General features: G+C 39.7%; 1 protein-coding gene across 1 annotated transcript in view; it reads left to right on the top strand.

Moving 5' to 3' along the window:
- tnn (tenascin N) overlaps window positions 1–22,835 on the top strand; it is a 36,080-nt gene continuing 13,245 nt past the window's right edge. Inside the window, exons 1-8 of the mRNA XM_070919269.1 lie at window positions 1–105; window positions 6,834–7,031; window positions 7,491–7,691; window positions 8,011–8,382; window positions 13,254–13,387; window positions 13,488–13,617; window positions 15,866–16,048; window positions 16,986–17,075. Coding sequence (XP_070775370.1) covers window positions 6,836–7,031; window positions 7,491–7,691; window positions 8,011–8,382; window positions 13,254–13,387; window positions 13,488–13,617; window positions 15,866–16,048; window positions 16,986–17,075 — 1,306 coding nt within the window. The 5' untranslated portion in view covers window positions 1–105; window positions 6,834–6,835. The remainder of the gene's footprint in view (window positions 106–6,833; window positions 7,032–7,490; window positions 7,692–8,010; window positions 8,383–13,253; window positions 13,388–13,487; window positions 13,618–15,865; window positions 16,049–16,985; window positions 17,076–22,835) is intronic.

The raw sequence follows: 22,835 nt of genomic DNA, 5'->3' as shown, positions 1-22,835 counted from the left end.
TGTCAACAGGTGGCAGAAGGAGAGGCTTGGTGACGTCCAGTCCTTCAGAGAAACGACAGAAAGAAAGAAAGTAGAGGAGGAGAAAGTTAAAGAAAACCCTCAAGGGTAAGGCAACAATTGAATTCTGTAATTTTTCTCGGTGATTTGTGTTCGATATGTCTTTTTTTTAGTGAAGGATTTAGTTTACTGTCCAGTCAACCTGGAGGTGAGTGACGATTTGACAGGTTTTGTTCAGTTCAATGTAAGATTTTAAGACATTTATTATATGACATTTCTAAACATGTAGTAGGCTAAATGGAAGAAATTTGTGATGACTTTCATGAAAAAAACTTTGATGTCAGCTGTTAATTCAAAGTTGTTAATTTTGTTATGCTCAGAGAACACTCTTGTTTATTTCTTGATGATCCCAAGGGGACCAATTACATGTTTGTCTTTCTCTCCGTCCATCAATCTTTTTCACACTACAACTTCCGTCTCAGCTGGTTGTCAGAGCTTTCTCAGCTTGTCTTTTCTCTCCATCCGTCCAAACTCTCTTAGTTTGAGTTGACACATGGAATTTATCAAGTGTCCCGAGAATTAAGCTGTTCTTATGTTGATTTGGGTTTGCATGGCAACACTTCGTCTGTAAGAAAGTTGTGGAAGTCTTGGTCAGTAGTACATACTGATATGTGATGACGTTTGACACACTGCATGAAGTTGTGTGAGCGTTTGTAAAGTGTTGGTGCTCAGTGTGTAGTTGTTAAGTGTGACATGTTTTTCTGCATTCACAAAAAACATTGAAAGCGTTTTATGTTGTACAGTGGTAGAAAGTACATTTACTCAAGTACTGAACTTAAGTACTGTAAAAATGTATGCAACTATTCCTCTACCTTTCAGACAGAAATATTATTACACATTTATTTAGCAGTTATAGTTACTAGTTACTTTACAGATTGAGATTTTACATGCAAAACATACCATTTTATGAAATATGATGCATTGTTATCGATTAGGTTAATGCATCAAAAATAAATCATCCCCTATTAAAACAATATTACACTTTCAGGGTCCATTCTGCATAATGAGTTATTTTACTTCAGTAATATTTTAAATGCATGACTTTTACTTGAAATTTGGTATTTTTATAGTGTGGTATTGCTGCTTGCTCCTATTTTTGAGTGTGTTGCTGAATACATTATGTATTATAATAAAACAAATACAAATACAAAAGATATTCTTAAAAGTGATTATTTTAGATACTCTATGAAAACATTTGGAAATGTTCATCAGTTCAATAGGTTGAATATTTATAAATGTTCGGACAATATTGCATAAAAGTTATTTTCCCTTTGGAGCCTTGTGACAGCCTTTTAAATAATGAATACATTTTATTTGAGTTATTATTTACGATTTGTATGTCCAGTTAATACTGCCTTATATATTGTCTGTCAACAAAGCTGCCAGCCTTAATTTTTCCCTGTGATAATAACATAAATATTTCTAATAACTATGTGCTGGGGTGATAGATGTTCTCACAGGGCTGTCGATCCAGTAGATTTACCTTTAATGCTACTGTGCTGGCTCAGTGAATACACAGAAGCCCTCTCAAAATGAGCTACAGATGTCGGCCCTCGGCCATGCAAAATGATAGAGAGAGGGAGACAGAAAGAGGGAGAGAGAGGGAGAGAGAGAGAGAGAGAGAGACAGAGCCCTGAGTGGGTGGCTTATAAAAAGTGTTCAGATTGCATAACGTGACTGCTTTCATGGAAACCTCACAACTCCAGTTTTTTCATTTACTTTCACTGATTGAAAATGACCCCTGGGCACATGAAAGCTATTCAAAAAACATTTTTATTATTTCAAAAACTTATCTCTGGCTAGAACTTAGGCTGTTTCATTAATGTTTGGGTTGTCTTATTTTTCTTTCTTTTCAGCTGGTTAGGTTTTCATCTGACAGCCCCACTAAGGGGAATGGAGCCTCTATGGTTCTGATGAAGCGAGGTCCTTATCGAGGTCTACTTGTGGTCTGTATGGCAGCGGGAGGCAGACAGAATCATGAAGATATGAGCTCTGCTCTCAGACGATAATTGCTTTCAGCCTCGTTTTATTCATTTTAGTTTCCGAGTTCTGTCTGCAAGCTGCTGTGAAGGAAGGCAAAGAGGAGGGGAAAGGAGTGTCCACAAGTTTGCAACCGCACGTAAAGCACAACCTTTCTGCTGATCTTTTTAAACCCTATCGTCATCTTATCCTCAGACTTGTATGATTGGTCCAAAGGGATTTGGCTTGAGTTGAAACCTGGCGAAACAGTCTGCCTTTTGTCCGAGGCTTAATGGCTCTCTAGAGAGGATGGGGCACATGTGCACAGACTGACCAGGTCTCTTTCTTCTGCCTATCTTCTGTGTGTATCCCAATACAAGTTTTTTCTACAGCTGTTTGTTTCGGTTTCAGTCGTGGTCTTCGCCTCCCTTTCTCAACCCAATGTTTAGTGCAATCACTGTTTCCAGGGCATACAGAGATTATTAGAAACACACACAAGCACCCCTACATCTTGTCAAGAAGCCTGTCTGTGGATCCAGACAGTATTGTCTCTCGGTGATTAAATTGCTGCTGTTACCTTTGGCGGCAGCCACCCTCCCCACCCCCCTCGGATCTCACAAACATGCTGTACACACATGGGCAGAGTCCTATGCACTTCTTTGTCCCATATAAAGGAGTGAAAACACATCACAGGTAGTCAACAAACATTTTACAGGCTCATTGACATAGCTCTGCTTTGACAAAGAGAAGTTATTGTCAGGAAGGAATTTTTAACGGTGTTTATGGACATGTTGAATTTTACTTGAGAGGGTTTGAAAACCGGGTTGAAATGCTATCTGGGTGAGAGCATCCACTGGACTGAAGCCATTCTGTTCTCCTGCTTTATCCTGCAGTCTTATGCACATTGACTAATGACAGTCAACTGGCTTTAGATTATGTATGTGCTGGACACTGATGCCAAACCAGAGTTCAACATTTTTATGTTACTGGTCCACTGGAGAATATCCAGTAAATCCCTTCTGTTTTCTCAAAAGTTGAGAGACAACTTTCTGTCCTGCTTTTTGTCATGACAACCACTTACAATTGCATACAGCCAGTATTTCATTCAGTGGTACCTAATCTTACCTGTCATTTCACTGTCCGAGTTTCCAACATCTGCTTCATTCATCTTTAACTACTTGAATATATCTCCAAGTAGTCTATACAATTCATAGTATACTAGAGGATATCTATCAATCTATCAATCTGTCTATTCACCTGTTAATACATATATCCATCCATCAATCCTTCCTCTAATCCATCAGCCATTAACCCATTAATAATTAATCTATCCATCATCCATCCATCCATCAGCCACTAACCCCTTAATCCATCCATCCAAATGTTTATTCATCTCAATCCATCTACAATTCCATCCATCTATTCATCCATTCATCGATTCATCCATCCTATCTACATATTCATCAATCTCTTAATTCATTATTCATTTGTTCATTTCTTCATTTATGTATCCATATATTTATCCATTCATGCATTGACCCGTTGATTCAACTAACCCTCCATCCTTCCTTCCAACAGGTACACTTCACTCCATCCATTCATTTATTCATCAGTTTACATATCCATGTATCTATCCATCATCCATCCATTTATTATCTACCCATCCATTATGCACCCATTCAAGAATCCGTTCATCCAGCCATATGTCCATCAATCCATCCCTCCAGCATTCATTCTCAAATATGCCCCACTTCCCCCTCTATTCCCCATTTCCTCTCTCCATTAATCCCTCCATCTGTCTATCTTTCCCACACCGGGACATTCTTAGCAGTCAGTAGCGGCCCTCTGCTATGCTTGGAAGGTCACGGTGCCATCTCCTCCAAGAGAAATAAGAAAAAGGCCTGAAAATGGCGAGCATCAAATAAAACCTTGACAGGGAGCTATAAACATGCTTGTTAAGCATCTCTGCGCGCCAGTGCTCAGTGCCATTCCACATGGCTATAGTATACTGTCTATAATGTTGCTAACTGCTAGACTGTCACTGATTCAAACACACTCCTTCCATCATTCCCTCTACCGCCTATATACTCTCTCTCACTCACTTAATCTCTCTCATTCTTCAGTTTCATCTCTATTTTCCCTCACTTTCCACTTGTCTCTCTCCATCGCCCTCTCTTAATGTCTCTTTTACCTCAACTCCGGTTTGCCCTCCAAAGTCTTGGTCATTGATGAAACACCCGCTAAAGTTTTGGCCACCACATAAAGGGTCAAACAAGCATTTTCCCAGTGATGTCATAGCTTGGATTTCTTGCAAAGGCACCAGTCTCCGACCTCAAGCTTTTGACCAGCAGCAATCAAATACACAGCTAAAATAACCAAACAAGGTCAGCCATATTGAGTTTGGACTAGTTAGAAACAGGTCATGGTAATTATATGTCTATTTGTCTCCCTAAAAAAGGGACTGGAGAGTTCTGAATCACAGAACTACTTGAGTTATATCCTGTGTAAATCATCAGAGGGAACATTCATAAGCCAAAGTTTATTTTACTACTTTACTAGTAGCTTTCCACCTGAGCCTGAAAAAAATGTAAAACCTTCATACCACTCAAAAGGTTGGGTATTCTCCCTTACCTAGGATTCCTGCTCAGAATCTCTGCTAATCTGATAATGGTATCATTATGGTAGCTGGAAGATTGGCAGGCTTTAGGTCCACTTGTTGACATTTTAATGTTCTGGCCAATGCTCACACAGTGTCCAGTGGGGATTTTTAGGATCTGTTTCTCTCTCTGCACATTTTCTGCTTTTCCATCTGTTTTAGTCTTTGATGCTCAACGAGCAAATGTTTTGATTACAGGGGTTTCCAATTGCTCAGTTTCTCCTCTTCAGTTGCACCTAGTTAGCAAACTCACAAAATTACAAAAATACAAATATATTTTTCACCTTTTAAACATTCTTTGCTCAAAATAAGAAAGAATGAGGAAATGGTTTATTCTTTCATCACAATGTCATACTAATAAAGTCTGGAATAACATTTTCCTGTCTCTCTTTTATATGTTCAGTAACAATTTGTTTTTTTTTGCAGTGCATGCATATTCCATTGAATATGTAGGATTTCAAACAAACCCAACATATTTATTTAAGCATGTATGCTACTGTATATATGGCGATGCAGTTTTCCAGTGGTCAAGCATCACAGCAGGGCCTCCAACACTTCATTACTGAGCCTTAAATCACTCTATTACAGGTTTTGTGTTTCCATAGACCACACAAGCTCAGCGCAGCTCCTTCTGCCGCAATTCAAACTTTTACACCAGAATGTTAAATTCAGACCAAAGTCCAAAAAAAGACCTACTGAAGGTTAAAACAGGCCGTTTATTTTGAAAGCTTGTAATTTGGCTTCCTGGGAAAGCCGCTGCAAGGTTTTAAGTTCACATGACATCACTGTCATTAGACACAATGACATCATCACTTAGGACAAGTTTCTGTGCTCTCTTAAGCTCTGAAACGCTTGACTGAGCACAATTTATGGTTTAGAGCAAAAGGATCTCTGGCAAAGTGATGAGTGCTCACTTTCTGATGCCATACTGTTCAATGAGAGCCTAACACACACACACACACATACACACATACACACACGACAGTGACATAATGGTTCAGGTTTCCTGAGATTAAATATACAGCAGCGTGCATTGTCCAGATAGTATTTCTGTACTCAGTTCTCTATAAAACACTGGCTGGAAAGTACAAACGTGACCCTCTTTCAACCCAGAGACTCAGGTCCACTGAGCCGTGACGACAAACATCTACAGTTTCAGTAGTCTGTAACACATCGTTCATGCCAAAGATACGATCTCTACAAAATGTATAAACTTGCACTAAAAAACAGATGGAATATATATTTCATCTCCATATGAAACATTGTCTCATGCGAATGTGATTTTCCCAACAGTCAGCAGTGAGGAGTTTACTTTAGTTCTTATTGATGTTTCTGTTGTGTAAGGTAAAAACAATTTTATTTAAATGAATAATCCTACAGTACCTTTTGAAATATGCTCATCAGGAAAACAGTTTTTTTTTTTTCCAATCTTAGCTTACCTTCTACCACAATTTTGTTTTTTTCTGAAGATAAATTATTTCTTTAAAGAGAAAATTTCCCTGACAGTTGGACAACTAGACTGGTACCACTCTCAACAATGCTCTATGCATTAACTACAGAGCTGGAGTCAGGAGGCTGTTATCCTAGCTTAGACTGGAAGCAGGGGGAGACAGCTCACCTGGCTCTCTCAAAAGTTAAAAGAAGAATTTTCTTGGTTTTACGAGTAGCTACCTGCTGTACAGCGGGGCACAGGGACTTCCTGGATTTTTGTCATCACAAGTGACAGGAAACACTGCTGCTCCCCGTCTTTATGCTAAGCTAAGCTTATTGTCTCCTGGCTCCAGCTCGATACTTAACGCACATGGCAGAGGTATCAATCTTCTCATCTAACTCTCGGAGAGCTGCAATGGGTATAACAATAGTTAATACTTTTAATATCCTGGAAAAATAACTGCTGTTCAAAACACAAACTACCCTTCTTTAGTTTTTACTACTTCATGGAAACAATACATTTATGATAGGGTTTTAGTTTGGAAGGAACCAATCATTTTTTTGCATTCTATAGTTAGACTAAATGAAACTAAACTAGCCTTATGCTTTCTCCACAAATCAGGCAGTCAACATTTTGTGTGTCCTGTGTGAACTGGATGTCTTTGTTTCAGAAAAAGATTGTGTGAAGGTTAAAAATATTAAAAGTATCTACTCTTGTCATGTCCTCTAGCCATGACCACCAGACTCCTGTGGAGGGCCCTGTGCCTGCTGGCCCTACTCTGCACCATGTCACCCTTCAGCTCCGCTGACAACCAACCAGACCCCTCAGCCCGAGAGCAGGGAGTCACCTTCAGCCACGTGTATAAAATCGACATCCCGGGGAGCTCCAGTTGTAAACTTGAGAGCCTGCCAACCCAGGACGGAACAGGTCATAAACAAAATAAAAATTAGAGCGAGAGAACTGAGAATAATTAGACAAGAGAAGGAACATGAGTAGAGTATGAGTGTGTGTATGCAGAAAGCTGGATGTAAATATGTAAAAACCCAGAGTGAAAGAAGCTGATGAGTTAACTGTTTTTGTAAGGAAGATGATAAAAACGAGAATTTTCAACACAGATTTATAATTAAATTGCATGTATGTCACTGTGAAGGTTATTATGTTAAAGGATTAAAGGTTTGTATTTGACATTACAGTCACTTTACATACTTTACCCTGCATACTCGATGCTGACATCACTGTAAAAGTCATTTTTAAATAGCATGTTTTTAGATTTTTCACCTGGAAATCTATATCATACTAAATATTCTGTCTCATTGTGTGAGAGCATTGTGACCCATTACAGTACATGTAGAAATGAAATGTTGATGTTTGGTCGTATTCATTTAGATCTGCAGACAGAGACCACTACCAATGGGGAGAACGACATCATCTTCAGACACAACATCAGGCTGCAGACACCGAAGTGTGGCTGTGAGGAGTCTGAAAGCTTCAAGTCACTCTTGTACAGAGTCAACGGGCTGGAGGAAGAAGTCAACTACCTAAAGACCCAGTGTACTCAGGGATGTTGTGGAAAAGGTGGTGCTGCAGGTAGGTAGTTATGTTACAACCTAATATAAAGTAGTTGGGAGGCTGAGCTGGGAAGTCAACTCTTGACCCACAATCCATTGTGTATAGAGAAGCTTGCAGTAGGGAGGAAACTGCAAACAGTGTTATCTTATCTTACATCCTGAAAACTGTATGTTTTTTACGAGTCACTTATTATACACTATGCATATGTAGACAGAATATAATCAATAAAGAGTAAGTGAGGGGATTTACACGTAATAAACCTAGAAACTACAATTCTATCCTATATCTATAAATAACTTACCTACTAACAATGCAACAACACATTTTCTCATAGGAGTGGACACAAGCTGCAGTGGCCATGGTACCTACCAACACGACACCTGCAGCTGCCTCTGTAACCCAGGATGGGAAGGCCCAGATTGCTCAGTGTCCTCCTGCCCTGATGAGTGCAATGACAACGGCCGATGTGTGGATGGGAAGTGTGTGTGCCTTCAGGGCTACACTGGAGACGACTGCAGCCAGCTGATGTGTCCAGACAACTGCAACGACAAGGGACAATGCGTCGATGGAAAATGCGTGTGTTTCCCACACTTCACTGGCGAGGACTGCAGCGTCCAGAAGTGTCCCAGTGACTGCATTGGTAACGGCCAGTGTGTGGATGGCCAGTGCATCTGTGAGGAAGGCTTTTATGGGGAAGACTGTTCATTAGGTAAGCTATTCAAATGCTTAACAACACAAACTCTATGGATTCTTTTTTCATTGTATGCATAAGACCTAGAAATAGGTAGTGCTTGAGGCTTGATGAACTACAGTAGCAACTATAACTAGAGACCTAACGGCTAATACGCTAGCAAAACGAGAACATGCTAACTAGCGCTAGTCGGTGACAATACATCTCTAATCTGTTACATTATGTTATATTTTCTCTGTACTGTGTCATTTACTTATGTTTATCATCTAGTTACTCCTGTCTCATAAGTGTCACAGACAATAAGCTACAATAGCTTCCTCTATTTTGGACTCTGCAGCTCTCCATTTGCTCATATGGCATTTAGGGCTTGCTATTGCTTGCAATTCGTGCTATTGGTGGGAATTTACGTGTCAAAGTTCGCCAAAGTTGAAGGTGAAATATTCATGCAGATTCGTCCCCACCTGTAAATCCACCTATTGAAGCAAATTCCATTGATTTCAACATGAAAATGTGACATTTTGTATGTTGGCATAAAGTGGTAAGAAATTCATATTTTTCACATGAGAAAAATATTCACCAGCATACTCTCCAGTCTCTTTTACCCCTGCAGACACAAATCATTCAAACAGGTTTTGTTCCTGTGGGCAGTTGTTGTTCCAGCAACCAGCAACATTTCTGATGTGTCCTGCAGAAATGAATGTTGTCTGAGTGAGCATATTCCACCACGCTCATTTTATGGGTAAATTATGTATCTGAGGTGCAGCATAATAACTTTTTATGACCCATGCTTTTATTTAGTTTGATCTGGGTTTCTCATGAGAATTAACATTCACATTTCACCTTTTTACTTTGTCACCTCAATGGCTCTGCTGACATTAAGCTATGAATATTAACTGCTATCTCATGGAAAACACAGATGCTACATGGAGCTCTGGAACCATTAAAAATATGATTAAAAAAACACTATTCATTAGCATCTGAGCTTTGCAGGTATTTTGCAATGCAGTGGAAACCGAATCCAGAATGGAACCAGCTACTGTACCAATAACACTTGGTGCTGCTGCTTTCTCCATCTCCCTAATGTACTCTGTCTCATGTTTTGAGGCTTTTGATAGTATTGTTGACTTCTCTAAGATATAGTGATTATGACTAGCAGACTCTGAGAGCTCCCTCAAAGAACAGTCTTTTCTGCCAAATCTTACTGCAAACTATTTGCAATAAATGGTCAGTTCATTGATGTAAGTGTCTCTGACTGAACCTAAAATTATGGCAGTTATCAAGATGGCCATAGTGACCTACTTTTGTGGAATTCAAAGCATCTCTCCAACAGTTATTTCAGATATAGCAGCTGACCCATGACCACTGTCAGCTATGGCCTCTAGACAATTTATGACATCAGGTTACATACTGTAATCCCACAGGAATATAAGAAAACACCCATCAGTCTTTTGGGGCTCCGTCTGGCTTTGACCCTCTAGAAGAATCGTCACCTCTCCCGCTAAATGTGCTGCTCACCAAACCACAATTACTGTACTGCCTCAGGAGCAGAGTAAAAAATTGGCTGGGAAAGATTGTTAAACTTTGCCAATAATATTGGCATCAACTTGGCCATGTTTATCAAGTTAGAGCCACTCAGAGGGCAAAGGCCATCCTGGCGGACCTTCAACACCGTCTTCATGCAGTTAAGTGAGTTTCGACTCCTACCATCAGGTGGGAGGCACACTTTCCCTCTCTTTTATGGCAATATAAGGCCAGGCAAGCAGAAAGGTGAGAAGCAGCAGCCAGGCATGGACAGTTTAATTCACTGAGTTCAAACTGTGACAGTCTTTTCTAAGGAGGTCTTGAAGATTTGACTGCAGGTAAAATGTTTTGGTAAAAAAATCTTTTTCAAAGTGCTTGTCTCTTGGACTGCAGAAGAAACTTTAAAACAATTTTCTATATATGGCAGCATCTGTCTATACTTGTCAACGGCATTTCTTCCAAGACATTTAACCCAGAGTACATCGCACATACTTTAAAGCAGGGGGGGTTTAACTTTTGCTGGGCATGGATCCACCAAAATAAGCTTCACATTCAAACTCAGGTCCTGAACTACAGTTTTAGAAACTAGAATAAGAGCGTAAACGGTTCAGTCTTCACAGTAGCAGGTCAGCTATGTCAAACCCTCGATGGCGATTCAGTTTCTTCAAGCTGTGTTTTGCTCTGCAGAGGCAGAGAATAGCTAGAGGCAGATCTGCTGCTTCGAGTGTAGGTGCTGTTGAATGGAGTCCAACATCAACAGTGGCACCGTGTCAGAGGAGAAGTCAGGGAGGAAGGGAAAGTGGGAGGTAAGGAAATAAAACACATTGTGTTGATTTTAGGTGTTAATAATAATAGTGGTAATAAGCACCAGGAGAAGAAGAGCACAAAAGCAAAACAGTGGAGACATTCTTTGTTTTATGTGGCTACTTGCCATTTCAGCACCTGGGTGATGGATGTCAATCTGCTCCCTGGGTGATGACGGCAACGTGGCTCTTGAACTATGGCTTTAGATACACTGTACATCCAGAATAGTGCACTTTCATTCCTTGCCATTGATGTTGATATAGCTTCAGTATTGTTTTTCTTTATCTGCACTGTCAACTGCAGATGCCATGTGGTTTAGAGGATCAGTGGTGCTTTAACAAAGAAAATATTTTTGTAGCCTGAACTCTTGTCTATGCATCAGATTACAGTAAACAAGAGCAAAGTTTAGCAACCACATGTAATAAGGTAATCTTGATGTAATGCGGGTAAGATTATTAAAAGTGAACACAGTAAATTCTTTAGAGCTCTATCAACACAATGTAGATGCTTTGGATTTAGCGTTCTTTGACTGTCTCAGAAATGTTTCCTTTCATTTATAGACACATTTAAAAAGTTCAACATAATGTGTCCTCAACTCAAAACCATATTTGGCCACTTTTTCAAGTTCTGTGTGTGTTTAAGTGCATTGGCTCGGAGACTTGATTCACATCATTTTTAAATATTTACTAACGGATGGGAAACTTAAAGATAATAGGACACAGAGGAACAGCGAAAGAGGTTGATTGAATTCCCATTTCATTTGTCCTGAACAACAAAACCACTGATACTTTCTCAGCGCTCACTCGCGGCAGATTTATAGTCTTTTTAAGAAGTCCAAACATGTTGTTTCAGTCATATTTTCCTTCTTCAAATTGTATTTCACGCATTTTCAATCAGAGAAGACACAAATCACTATTAGTTTCTACTTTTTCCAATCTTAACATGTTAATTTATTCACCCCAGCTGTTCTGAAATATTATTCAAAGGTAAAGATTGTTGATAGTCGTGCCTAGAGTAGCAACAGGGGGATATTAACTGCTACTGGATGGAAAAGGATTGCTACGTTTGAGAAAAAAACATTAAGCTTCCTGACTTTGCCTTGTGGAGCAGCATCTGAACCTGATGTGAATTCCTTCCCTGCCAAAGTTATAGTGGACTCCTTCACCACCCGTTTCACTTTTTCCCTTGAAATATGCTTACGTTTGTATGCACTGTGCTGTACTTCTCTAAATGTACCACCACCATCTACCATTTATTTCCCTCTAACGTACCCACAGAACGTTCTTCTTGTTTGTGGAAAGCCTCACTCCCCAACACTGCTGACTTGCTGTCTTCTGTCTTTTGGCTGCTGTTTTGTTATTTTACTCCCCCATAGTTATATACCTTCTTATTCGCCCCCTACCATATTTTTTCCACTGTGCCCATTGAAACCTTTTGGCTTTGTGTTACCATTAAAAAGCAATATTTTGTCTTCCCAATTTCCATCTCAGGTTTGGGAAGAAATGTTAGTGTTCAAAATAATGCATTGCTTCTGCCTTGTTCATGATCCTCTTGAAGAAACGGCAATGAAAGTGAGAAGAGGTTATTAAAGGATAACACAATAACACAACAGTGGTATATGTTTTTCTCACCTTCCAGGCAGCCATTGGTTTCTCTCTGTCATTTTAGTACACTATAAACTTCAGAGACTTGAAACCTGGTTGCGTAATCTATCACAATACAACACCAAGTCTATTTTTATTGTTGGGGTTTAATTTATTTAGAAAAATAGAGTTTTGAAAACGTGCACTGGACTATGTGAAGCAGTTGCTGTACCTCCGCTATGAAGGAAATGTAGCGTGTTTGGGCAAAGACCGAATGGGAGAAGTTTTGCAACCTAATTTTCATGTATGATATTTTAATAGATTAGTATAATTTTAACTGTGTACATATAATTCTGTGTTAGCATACATTAACTAATTAACATGATTAAAGTCTGCACTGCCTTACTAAATAACAACATAAATGCAATTGTGACCAGAAACTAAAAGATTGTTTATTAAGATGATTTATCTACAGTATCTCAAGCACCCTCCATTTATCATGTGTAATCAGTATATATAGGTGTAATAAATGGTTTATAACAATGTACAACTACAATGTAGTTGCAAGCAGATCTAAGTGCGTCCTCCTGTGGACATCCATAAGTGGAGGCTGGTGTATGAGCAAATAGTAAAACACAGACGTTTTTTAGAATGTTTTAGAAATACATAAATAAACACTTGAAATGTCCTTATTTCTGCTTAGAACTGCATTATTGTCTGTTATACACCATTTATTACATGTTTATATACTGATTATACATGATAAATAGGTGGAGTTAAAGTAAAATACGTTTTCAGGGCCTTTAATATTTAATTGTATTAAGTGAGGGTGAAAGACAAAGACTGACAGAAAATGACGGAGAGAAACAATCAATGCAATTAAAGTAACAGAACATTGTATTAAAATGTGCTCTAACCTCTATTAAACTTTGCCTCTGGTTGTTTTCTCTGTCTGTGTCTACCTCTCTCTTTCTCTCTCAGTGCTCGGTCCTCAGGGTCTGCGGTTGGTCCAGGTGACTGACGTCTCTCTCCTGGTCGAGTGGGAGTCAGTTCGCGGGGCAGAGTATTACATTTTGACATATCATCCCAAAGATGATGAGCGTGCCCTGGAGCAAGTAGGTGTTTTTCTTTTTTTTCTTTTTGGTCGAATCAGTAGATATGACAAATAAAGGATGTAGCATAGAACCATATTTTTTTCCACCCACTGTATCCTAGGTTCAGGTTCCCAACACAGAGAACTCCTACCTCATCACAGGACTGTCTCCTGGGGTCACCTACATGGTCCAGGTGTATGCCGTCATCAAAGAAATCCAAAGTGAAGCAGATAAGATCGAAGCCACCACAGGTGAGCACAGAGAGCTGTGATCAGCTCTGAACAACAATTAGGCCGTAAAATGTGTGCTGCTCTAAATGAGCATGACGCAGAATGAGATCCATTACTGGTGAAATGGAATGGGTCTGGGTGCAGCGTGTTGACTTTAGATGTGTCAGCGGTTTAGGGAAAAGGCAGATTTAAAGACTATTAAAGACTCATGTGGCAGGGAGGCCAGGTATGGCCTGCAGGTCTGGTGGATTTAGGTAGAATTTCAGTTGATTAAATGGTCTCACTTGAGGTAAAATGTAAGTACACGCGTGATGACGCATGAAAACACTAACATATAAAGCACTTAAATGTTTAGAGGAAGGAGCTGTTGCAGATTAAGAATCTAGATTTTAGGCAAGTACAAGACAAGAGGATAGACATGTTTGAGGTGACGAGTCCCCACTACATTTCGTATATTGACCCTTTTTAGTATAATTTCTTGATTTGGGCAGTCACATGTCTATTAATGAATGAACGGTCTGTTCCACTTATGCTTAATTACTTGCAGTTACTTGTATAAGATGAGGATTTCCTGTATTTAAATCTACCATAAATGTCTTTTACGCAGATGCTTATGCTAAAAAGCAATGAACAAGCTGAAGTGTTTCATTAACCGCTGGTTTGTTAATCATTACATTTAAACATAATTACAAGGAAATGGTGTATAATGGAAATCGGACTTGCTCACAGATGTGGTAGAGACAGATGTAAAGAGAAGGACATTACTAGACAGTATTGGTGGGCGTGAGTGAGACAGACAGATAGACAGACATAGGGAGAGATTGAGTTTGACTCTAATGTGTGGTCAGCCTGGTTAGCCATGGAAAACCTCACAGAGCATGGCATTCCCATATGGGCATGAGAAAACACGCCATCATCTGGCTTATGGTTGTGTGAACTGTACACAGGCAGATATTTCACTGGTTGCATAGTTTTCTACTTCAAAAGAGGGTTTAAGTGAATGTTTTTTTTTTCCTTGGAAAAACACAATTGCTGGCGTAACAAAAATGCTGTCCCTTTTCATTTGGTAACATTTGTTTTGTTTGATGGTTTTGTTTTGTTTTGTCTGTTTTCACCATATGCTGCAAACCCTGACATCCCTCCCTCCCGCTATGCTAATATTCTAAATGGTGCCTATCTGTACATGCAGTTACATATATGACATATATTTATGAAATGGCATATGCATGAAAACGCCTTTAGTGCTTCTAATCTTTGGCAAATACCCCTGTGTGGATGTATAGTACCTCTGACTCAGAGTATCATAGAGATAGTGGTAGTGACAGATGTTTTGTAACACTGCTGTTTAACATATGTGCATATTTTTGATGTCTTTGACTTTAATGTAATGCCCAAAACATGAGACGGAAAAGACAGACAGAAAAACAATAATATGAGTGCATTATTTACACTGTCAAAGTGGTTACATTACCACAATTTTATTTAAGAATTGTTAATTAAATGAGATCAATTATTTTTAAATCATGTAAGACTAGCAATTACAAAATGATTACATTACTATTTTATACCATTCACAATGTCTCCATACCATACCGTATGTTATGTAATATTGGTAAATTTAGTGAGACGGCAGCACAAGAGATTACCAGCATAAAGATTGATCAAGTCAAGGAAATGACTTACTGACATAATACAGCATCATCTATCTAAAGTTTATCTCAAGTTTACTACATTAGACTCTACAAGTTACTGGGCATACCAGACCGAGTAAGGTTGTATCAACAAAACCCCTGAGTGTATTGAATTGAGCAAAGGTGCATTGTTTTACTTATGAATTAAACTTTTCATTTGTGAGAGGAAGAATGTGTTATTTCTTCTTTCAAAAGTTACATAGTCTCACTTTAAATACGTGCATAAACTTCAGTGTGCAATTTTCCTGACATTTCAGTGAAGATATTATTATTATTAGATATTATCTACAGTATGAGGTAACTTTTTTACCTTTTTTTTTAATACAGCAAAATACTAATATTCTAATATCATGTTTGGTTATATTATCTTAATGGCCAAAAGGGAAATTCCTGTTTGGCTCCCGCCCCAGAAAGGTCACATTTCAGGGTGCAAGTGTTTCATCTTGAGCTCAAGGACACGGGAGCTGAGCAGGGCAGATGCTTGTGATTACAGAGGCTTTAATGCAGGGTTTCCAATTTAAGGGTCATGTCTGTACTCCCAGTTCCACCTTGTTGTGCAACACTTGTATCCTTCCCAGATGTTTCAGCTATTGATGATATCCAAGTACTTGGCCAGACAGAAGTCTCTATCCAGGTGGACTGGAAGAATCCACAAGCTGAGGTGGATCACTTCAGGCTCACACACACTGACCCGGCAGGACAGGAGGAGGAGCTGGACGTACAGAGGAGCCAAGAGGCGCGCACCAAACACACTATTGTTGGTAAGTGTTGTAACAGACATAAATACATGTAAAATCCCCTGAAGCCCCCGACTTCTGAATTGTTGTGTCCTCATCTTAAAGTCTCTTAGGTCGGCTAACCAGTGTATTGCCGTCTTTGGCCCTAAATTCTGTAATAAATTACCTCTCAATATTAGATAATCCAATTCAATTGACTTTTTCTTTATCTCAAGACTCACTTATACTCCTTGTTTTTCTTAACTGATACTTTGCTCTTTTCCTGATGTTATTTCTGTTACTTCTATTTTGTTACTCTAGTGTTTGTTACTATGCTGCCGGTTAGTGATAAATACTTTTATTGTGAAGCACTTTGTAACTTTTGTTTTGAAAATTGCTACATTTACACTCATGCATACACACACAGTGTGTAAATAAACCTGTGACTTGTATCAAATGATTTATATAATACAGAATTGTATAAAATAAAAGCACGTAATGCAAATGTATAAAAAAGTGGAATATCATCATATATTTATGTCACATATCATCATCTCACAAACAATTGATAAACATTTAAATACAGATGATAGAAGATAGCATTCATGTAATAGTATAGAGCAGTGGTTCTCCACTGCTTTGTCTTGTGAGCCCTCACAATAAAGCAATGTCTTCTTGAGAAGCTTCTTCATACGTTGTCATATATTATTGTCCGTGTGGACACAAGTTATGATCAGGTAAACCAATAAGTGAATTTCCTTCTCAGATTGTTACATTTGTTGGAGTTTTAGGCCTGACAAGTATCCAGTATCTCGCAAGAAAGAAAAGTCAGAAAAAATAAACATGAAACAGAAATATGTCCTCTATAGACCTGTTAGTGGGTCCCGAGCCCTGAGTGAACTACTGGTATTGAGTGTTATATTGACTGCAGTTCATTACATCTTTCCCATTTTAGAGTTTAAAAAAATGTGCGTTTCTGCAGGTCTGTTTCCAGGAACAGAGTACCAGATCTCAGTGCAGGCCATCAAAGGAACCACTGAGGGAAAATCTTCCTCTGCCACTGGTGCCACAGGTCAGTGTCGACACATCAGCGATCCATTTAACCTAATGTGTGACTCAGTGACCAGTGCTTTCGCAAATTCTGTATATTATCAGTAAGCCCAAAATGGGCTCAATTTTCCTCAAATGGACTACCACCGGACGGAAATTGCAGAGAGTTTGTGCTGCCACTGACTGTGTCTGAATTGGATGACATTAAAAATAATAGATCAGCCACTTGTGGAGGTGAAACACATTAAAGACACAGCGAGGATGTCCACATTATTCCACTTAGTTTTGAATTGGGTGCAGCATCAAAGACAGCTCTTAGCTCTTGTCAAGCCACCTATAATTCACCAGCGGTCAGAACCTAATAAGGGAAAACACATAATCTGTCATGCACAACCCTGACATGCTGGTATTACCTTCCACACAAAGCCAATGATAATAGCATAACGAATACAGCCAGCAAGGGGCACGATTTTGGGTTCATGATGGAGGGCTGGAATTTACAGCCTAATAATCTGAATAGGTCCTAATGGCTGTGGTGAACATGGTCACCAAAGGGGAAACATGATATGAACGGTGTAACGACTACAAGATGCTCCATGATGCTTGAGGTGAGAAGGTCCACGATTTACCATGAGTCCATCTGGTAATGTTGGATTTTAGCGGTGTGGCATCGAGTTTGATGCACTGGACTGGCTTTAGGACGTGAGGAGGAATTCATTTTACAGTTTCACTTTAACAGCTGGTCATGACATTCAGTTGCTTTAAAGTTATTTTTTAAGTGACTGACAAATGATCCGCAATGGCACGACAGGTCTTCAGTTACTCCCATTATTTCTGCTCATTTGTGCTTTGTTATTTTCTGCTTTTCTGTCTCTCATTTCCCTGATTTTCTTTCCTCCTTCACCTTCGATCTCATCCACCCTCAGAGCTTACTTAGTTCAAAAGCAGTCTCCAGGTTGATGGCTCGTTTTTGAGACCCTGAGGCAGCCAATTTAATGGTTTTTACTCAACAGTGTTAGCTAGGTACTTTCAAGACTCACCTCTCTTCTTTTGCAGCCAGTCAGGTACTCAAGGGCCACTGTCAGTGCTAATCTTTTTTTTCTGTGTGTGTGTGTGTGTGTGCTAATCTACACCAGACAGACAGTGGCTTGTCTCCACTCCAGTAGCTACAATCCTTCATTTTAGGTGTTTCACGAAAAGGCTTAGAGGTGATTGAGGAGGATAGTCCTCAGCTCTGCCGGTTTCAAGATGACTGGCATGGCACAACGCAGAGCGCGCTCGCCTATTATCTCACCGAACATGCTGTTTGCACTGGGGATGGCGTGGTTATACGCAGTGCGACATAAAAGGAACACAGGGAGGAAATACACAAAAACTGAGCAACAGCTATAAAGAAGAAGAAGAAAGTAAGTGCTATGGTTACAGCAGAAAACCAGCAGGAATAATATAACACAGTGGCAATAAGCACACAATGAGAAATGAAAATAGTTATAGGGAAATCAAGAGCAAGAATCAGGCAGGATATTAAAATATTGGCTCCCAAATAGGCAGTTTTGTGGCATTATGTAGCAGTGCGTAATACATTACTGTTACGGTATGAAACTGAGCTTATGTCTCAGGATGTAGCTGACTCCTTTCATTATAGACGCTCCATTGTAGAAAGACTATTTCATATTTCCTTCTCATTTTTACCATCTGTCTTCCACTTTTTCTCACTTTTCTCAATGTCTTTCAAAGTTCACAATTAGCATGTTTTATAATCATATTTATTTGTGGTCCCTCACTCTCTTTCTGGATTTCCATATGTGCATCCAGTGGGGCACCATACAGACGATGTGTGTGTTTATGTGTGTGTGATTCTGTGGGTGGCTGTGTGGCGTCCTTTAACTATCAGTTGAATGATAGCTAACATTTAAGAAAACACCAGAACCAAAGAGATCTCTACTTGCAGCAGACGTTTCATAGTCACTAACCTGCCAAAAGATTATAACACGTATAAACACAACATACCACGGCTGCTGCTGGTGCTGATTCAGATTCAATAAAGTCACCACCAAGGCCCACATAACCAAAAGCAGATGGACGTGGCTTTGGTGGAGGAGTCGAATGTTTAGACTTTACGTTATCTGGACACACTATAGCACCTCATGTGCTCTGGTGGGAGTTCTCTGTCAGCTCAGATGCTGTCCATCAGCGTTTTCTGAGCCAGCTTTGTACAGTAGATGCCAGAAAAATCACAAGTGAAAATGTCCTTGTCTGTTCATTATATTGGTGTGGTAAGAGACAGCTCTCTTGGCCTGTTTACATGTGTGTGTGAACATAAATGCATGTGTCTGTAGCAAGGCTAAGGTAAAGGAAAGACACTGTGTTCCAATTGTTGTGGCATTTGGAGGAGGATCTGCCATTTGTGCTCTTAGTAATGGATACATACTGTAACACAGCAAAGTACCCACAGAAGTCTGTTTTTTGCATCAGTTACAGTTTACAATTAGTGTGGGGCTGTGTGGAGGCCAGGCTTTTCTTTGGGTGTGTATAAAGTCTAATTATGTACATGTTAGGTCTGGATCACACTATTGGAAATTTGATAGAAACTGATTTGTATTATTTTGAGAGATATAGAAAGTACAGGCTTAATTTGAAAAAACAAAAATAACTCTGTTGGTCTAATGGTGTGTTTATCAAAACTGAATTTAGCATGCCTGCTGGTACAGTGGATGGACAATGAGAGGATGATTTATGATGGCAAAAAGGGCTTTTCATATCATCCATGTGATGCGTTACTTCTACTTCTAGATGTGACAAAATGGGCAATTCAGTTCTGTCATAAAGAGTCATGAGCTGCTTACGGTACAAACAGATTGTTGGACAAACATGAAAAAAGCCTGTGGGACTCAACAACAACACATATGTCACACCTGACATGCTATAGTCTCTAAAACAATGGCACCTATTGACACATCTTTTACCTCTGCTCCATCCGCAGACGCACTGTATGGCTTCCACCGTACAGCGAGGCTGTGAAGCTGTGAGGCTGTAAATGATGAAAGACAGCCTGTTACTGTGCGCCTTGTGGTGGATGCCTCTGCTGAACATGCCACCCATAATGGATAAGCTGTTTTCCAAATGGCCGAAGCCACAGCTCATGTTCTGTAGCCCGGTAGCCAGTGTCGCTACGCAGCTAGTGGGGTAGAACGTCTGGAGAAACTCGATCCATCATACAACTTCAGAGCAAATGCAAGCTGCCCTCAGAAAGTAGCAGTGCTTGGAAAAAAAGATCTAATAACATATAGAATATATCAGACAGCCAAGACAGCAGCTAGAGGAGCAAAAGGAACTGCAGCACAGAGAGGAAGCAGGAAACCTTTGTTTTGAAGGAGAACATGGCACAGTTTAACAAAAGCTTTATTCAGATGGTTACAAACCAAATAACAATTTAAGTTAATTTGTAGTGAAGGTTAAAAAGCAATAGCAGACTTTCCTTCAAACTGTCAAATGCTTTTAACTTTCCTAGTTCATTTGGGCTGTCTGACAGTTTTAAATCAATTCGAAACCCATTCATTTAATTTACTTTTATTGAATTTAGAGGACATCTGTAGCCAACATCACTTTGGATTACGTAGTGTAATATATGATTTTAAAAAAAGCATAGTTCATCCTCTTCAGACAAAGCAGCAAGTAAAAGGTTAAGATTTTTAAATGGTTGTTCTCTAGAGGTCCAAATGTTCTGCTGTCCCCAGTGAAGCACTGGTGGATGCACTATTTCTGGAAAACGATACCACTATAGATGTTGCAGGCTATACTGTATGGTGATTAGACTGTTTCTCTTAAAGCTATGTGGACATGGTATAGCACAGTGGGCGAGGTCTGCCTTGGCAAACTTAACAAATTGACTATTGGGCTATTACGTGTGTGATTTTTGAATGCAATTCAAAAGCCACTACCAGTGCCACTGAAATTGAATTACTACTAGTATGCGTGACAACCACTTCCCTGTTGCTGCCATATTACAAGATGCAAACACAACCTGCCTGGTGACCGATGCTGCCTGTGATACTCACAGCTCTGGTGTGAAACAGTGAGATTATTAAGTGTAATAGTAAAGAGTACACAGTCTGTGTGAACATGCAGCATGCCATGAAATCTATTACAACAAAGACAACGTGTTAGGAACAGGCCAAACATAATATATGTTGTCACAAACACGATGATGTTGGATTTATTTGGTACATGTGTGCTATTGATTGAACTGCTGTTGATTTTTTTTTGTTTTGAGAGTTAATATTGCTTTTTATAGTCTCCAGTTTTTTCAAAGAAACTGGACCAAACATTTAGATGGATACCTACTACATGCTGTGTCATTATGAATGTGTACAATCTTGTAAATTGTGTATATGAATGTGTTTTTACACAATGAGTGGATAGACGCTTTCTGGGCTCCCTTAGTGGCGCTCACATAAGATACTTAGACTACAGAATGACCTCTCGTTTTTTAAGTCTCAGAGGAAACACTCAAAGCTAATAAAATGGAGCTCTTATAAATTCTTTCAGTGGTTTGGCTCATGACAGACTATCAAGAAGAGCCGCCACAAGGACGGAAAAGTGACAACAGGAGAAGAGAGGAGACACAAAGAGGGGATATGGTGTTAGACAGTTGCATAGCTCCTTTCTTCTCCTGGATGCATCATCAATCAGTGTTCATGATGGCAGACGGCGCACTGACACAAGACTGACCTCGGCTGAGCCGCTGCCCCAGAGGAATAATCCAAAATGATGATTGCTTTTACATTTCCCTTCACTTCCTCTGTGTCTGTCTTACTATGCCTCCGTGACTCTTTTATTTTCTGTCTTCCCTCCCTCTCTTTGTTGCCTTCTCTCTTCCCTTTCATCGAGATTCCCTCGACAGAGACTAACACCCATCCACACACACATGCACCACCAACTGCTCCACCTGCGTCTCCCATGTGTCTGTGAATCCTCAAGTCCACTGACTTTACGAACAGAGAGCTCTGTGTTCTGCTGTCCTCGTCCCACTGCAGCTCATCCTGCGAAGCTCAGTGAACAGGACAAGAGGATAGGTTGGGCTGCATGCTGGAGACGTTCTTTTGAAGAGCTTCATGGAGCTCGGTTCATTTGTCATCTTGAGTGTTCATAAAAAACAAAATATGGATAACAAGGCCATGGTATTTATGAAGGGAGCAAGTCAGGTAATGTTATTATAGAGCAAAGTCAGCAGAGGGAGGACGGGGTCAACAAAAACGTCAGACTTCAACAAGGGAGGCCGCTGTTCATTTCCCGTTTCCAACCAACAGTTCTTAAGCATTACCACTGAACCGTAACCACGTTTTTATTATTGTCACCATGAGGATGAAGGTCCCCTAACCTCAGCGAAGTATTCACTTTAACCCTAAACCTAACCAAGTTGTTTTTGTGCTTACATCTAACCAAACCATTGATTTTATCAAAAATGATTTGTAACAGACACAGAAAAATTATGTCACCCTGCCAACAGGGGCATCGTTTTTATGTGTCATTCTAGAGGGCATGGACAAACTAATTTAGTTGTTTAATTTGGAGGTCTAGTAACATGCGGAGGTAATGCGTAAGCACAGCAAAACCTCTTAGGGGAGAGGTAAGTGTGCAACACTGGAGATAGCAGTTCACCTTTCGTCTCCTGCCAACAGTCACCATGATGTTTTCGTACACTTAACCAGGTAGTTGCCTAAACATAACTTTAAGAGGTGGCAGATCACATGAATATTTTTTGTAACTGTCATACTGGCCG

The sequence above is a fragment of the Enoplosus armatus genome, chromosome 14 (genome assembly GCF_043641665.1).
Source record: "Enoplosus armatus isolate fEnoArm2 chromosome 14, fEnoArm2.hap1, whole genome shotgun sequence".
Taxonomy (NCBI): domain Eukaryota; kingdom Metazoa; phylum Chordata; class Actinopteri; order Centrarchiformes; family Enoplosidae; genus Enoplosus; species Enoplosus armatus.
Note: the sequence above shows the minus strand (reverse complement) of the source record. Positions and strands in the feature narration are given on the sequence as shown.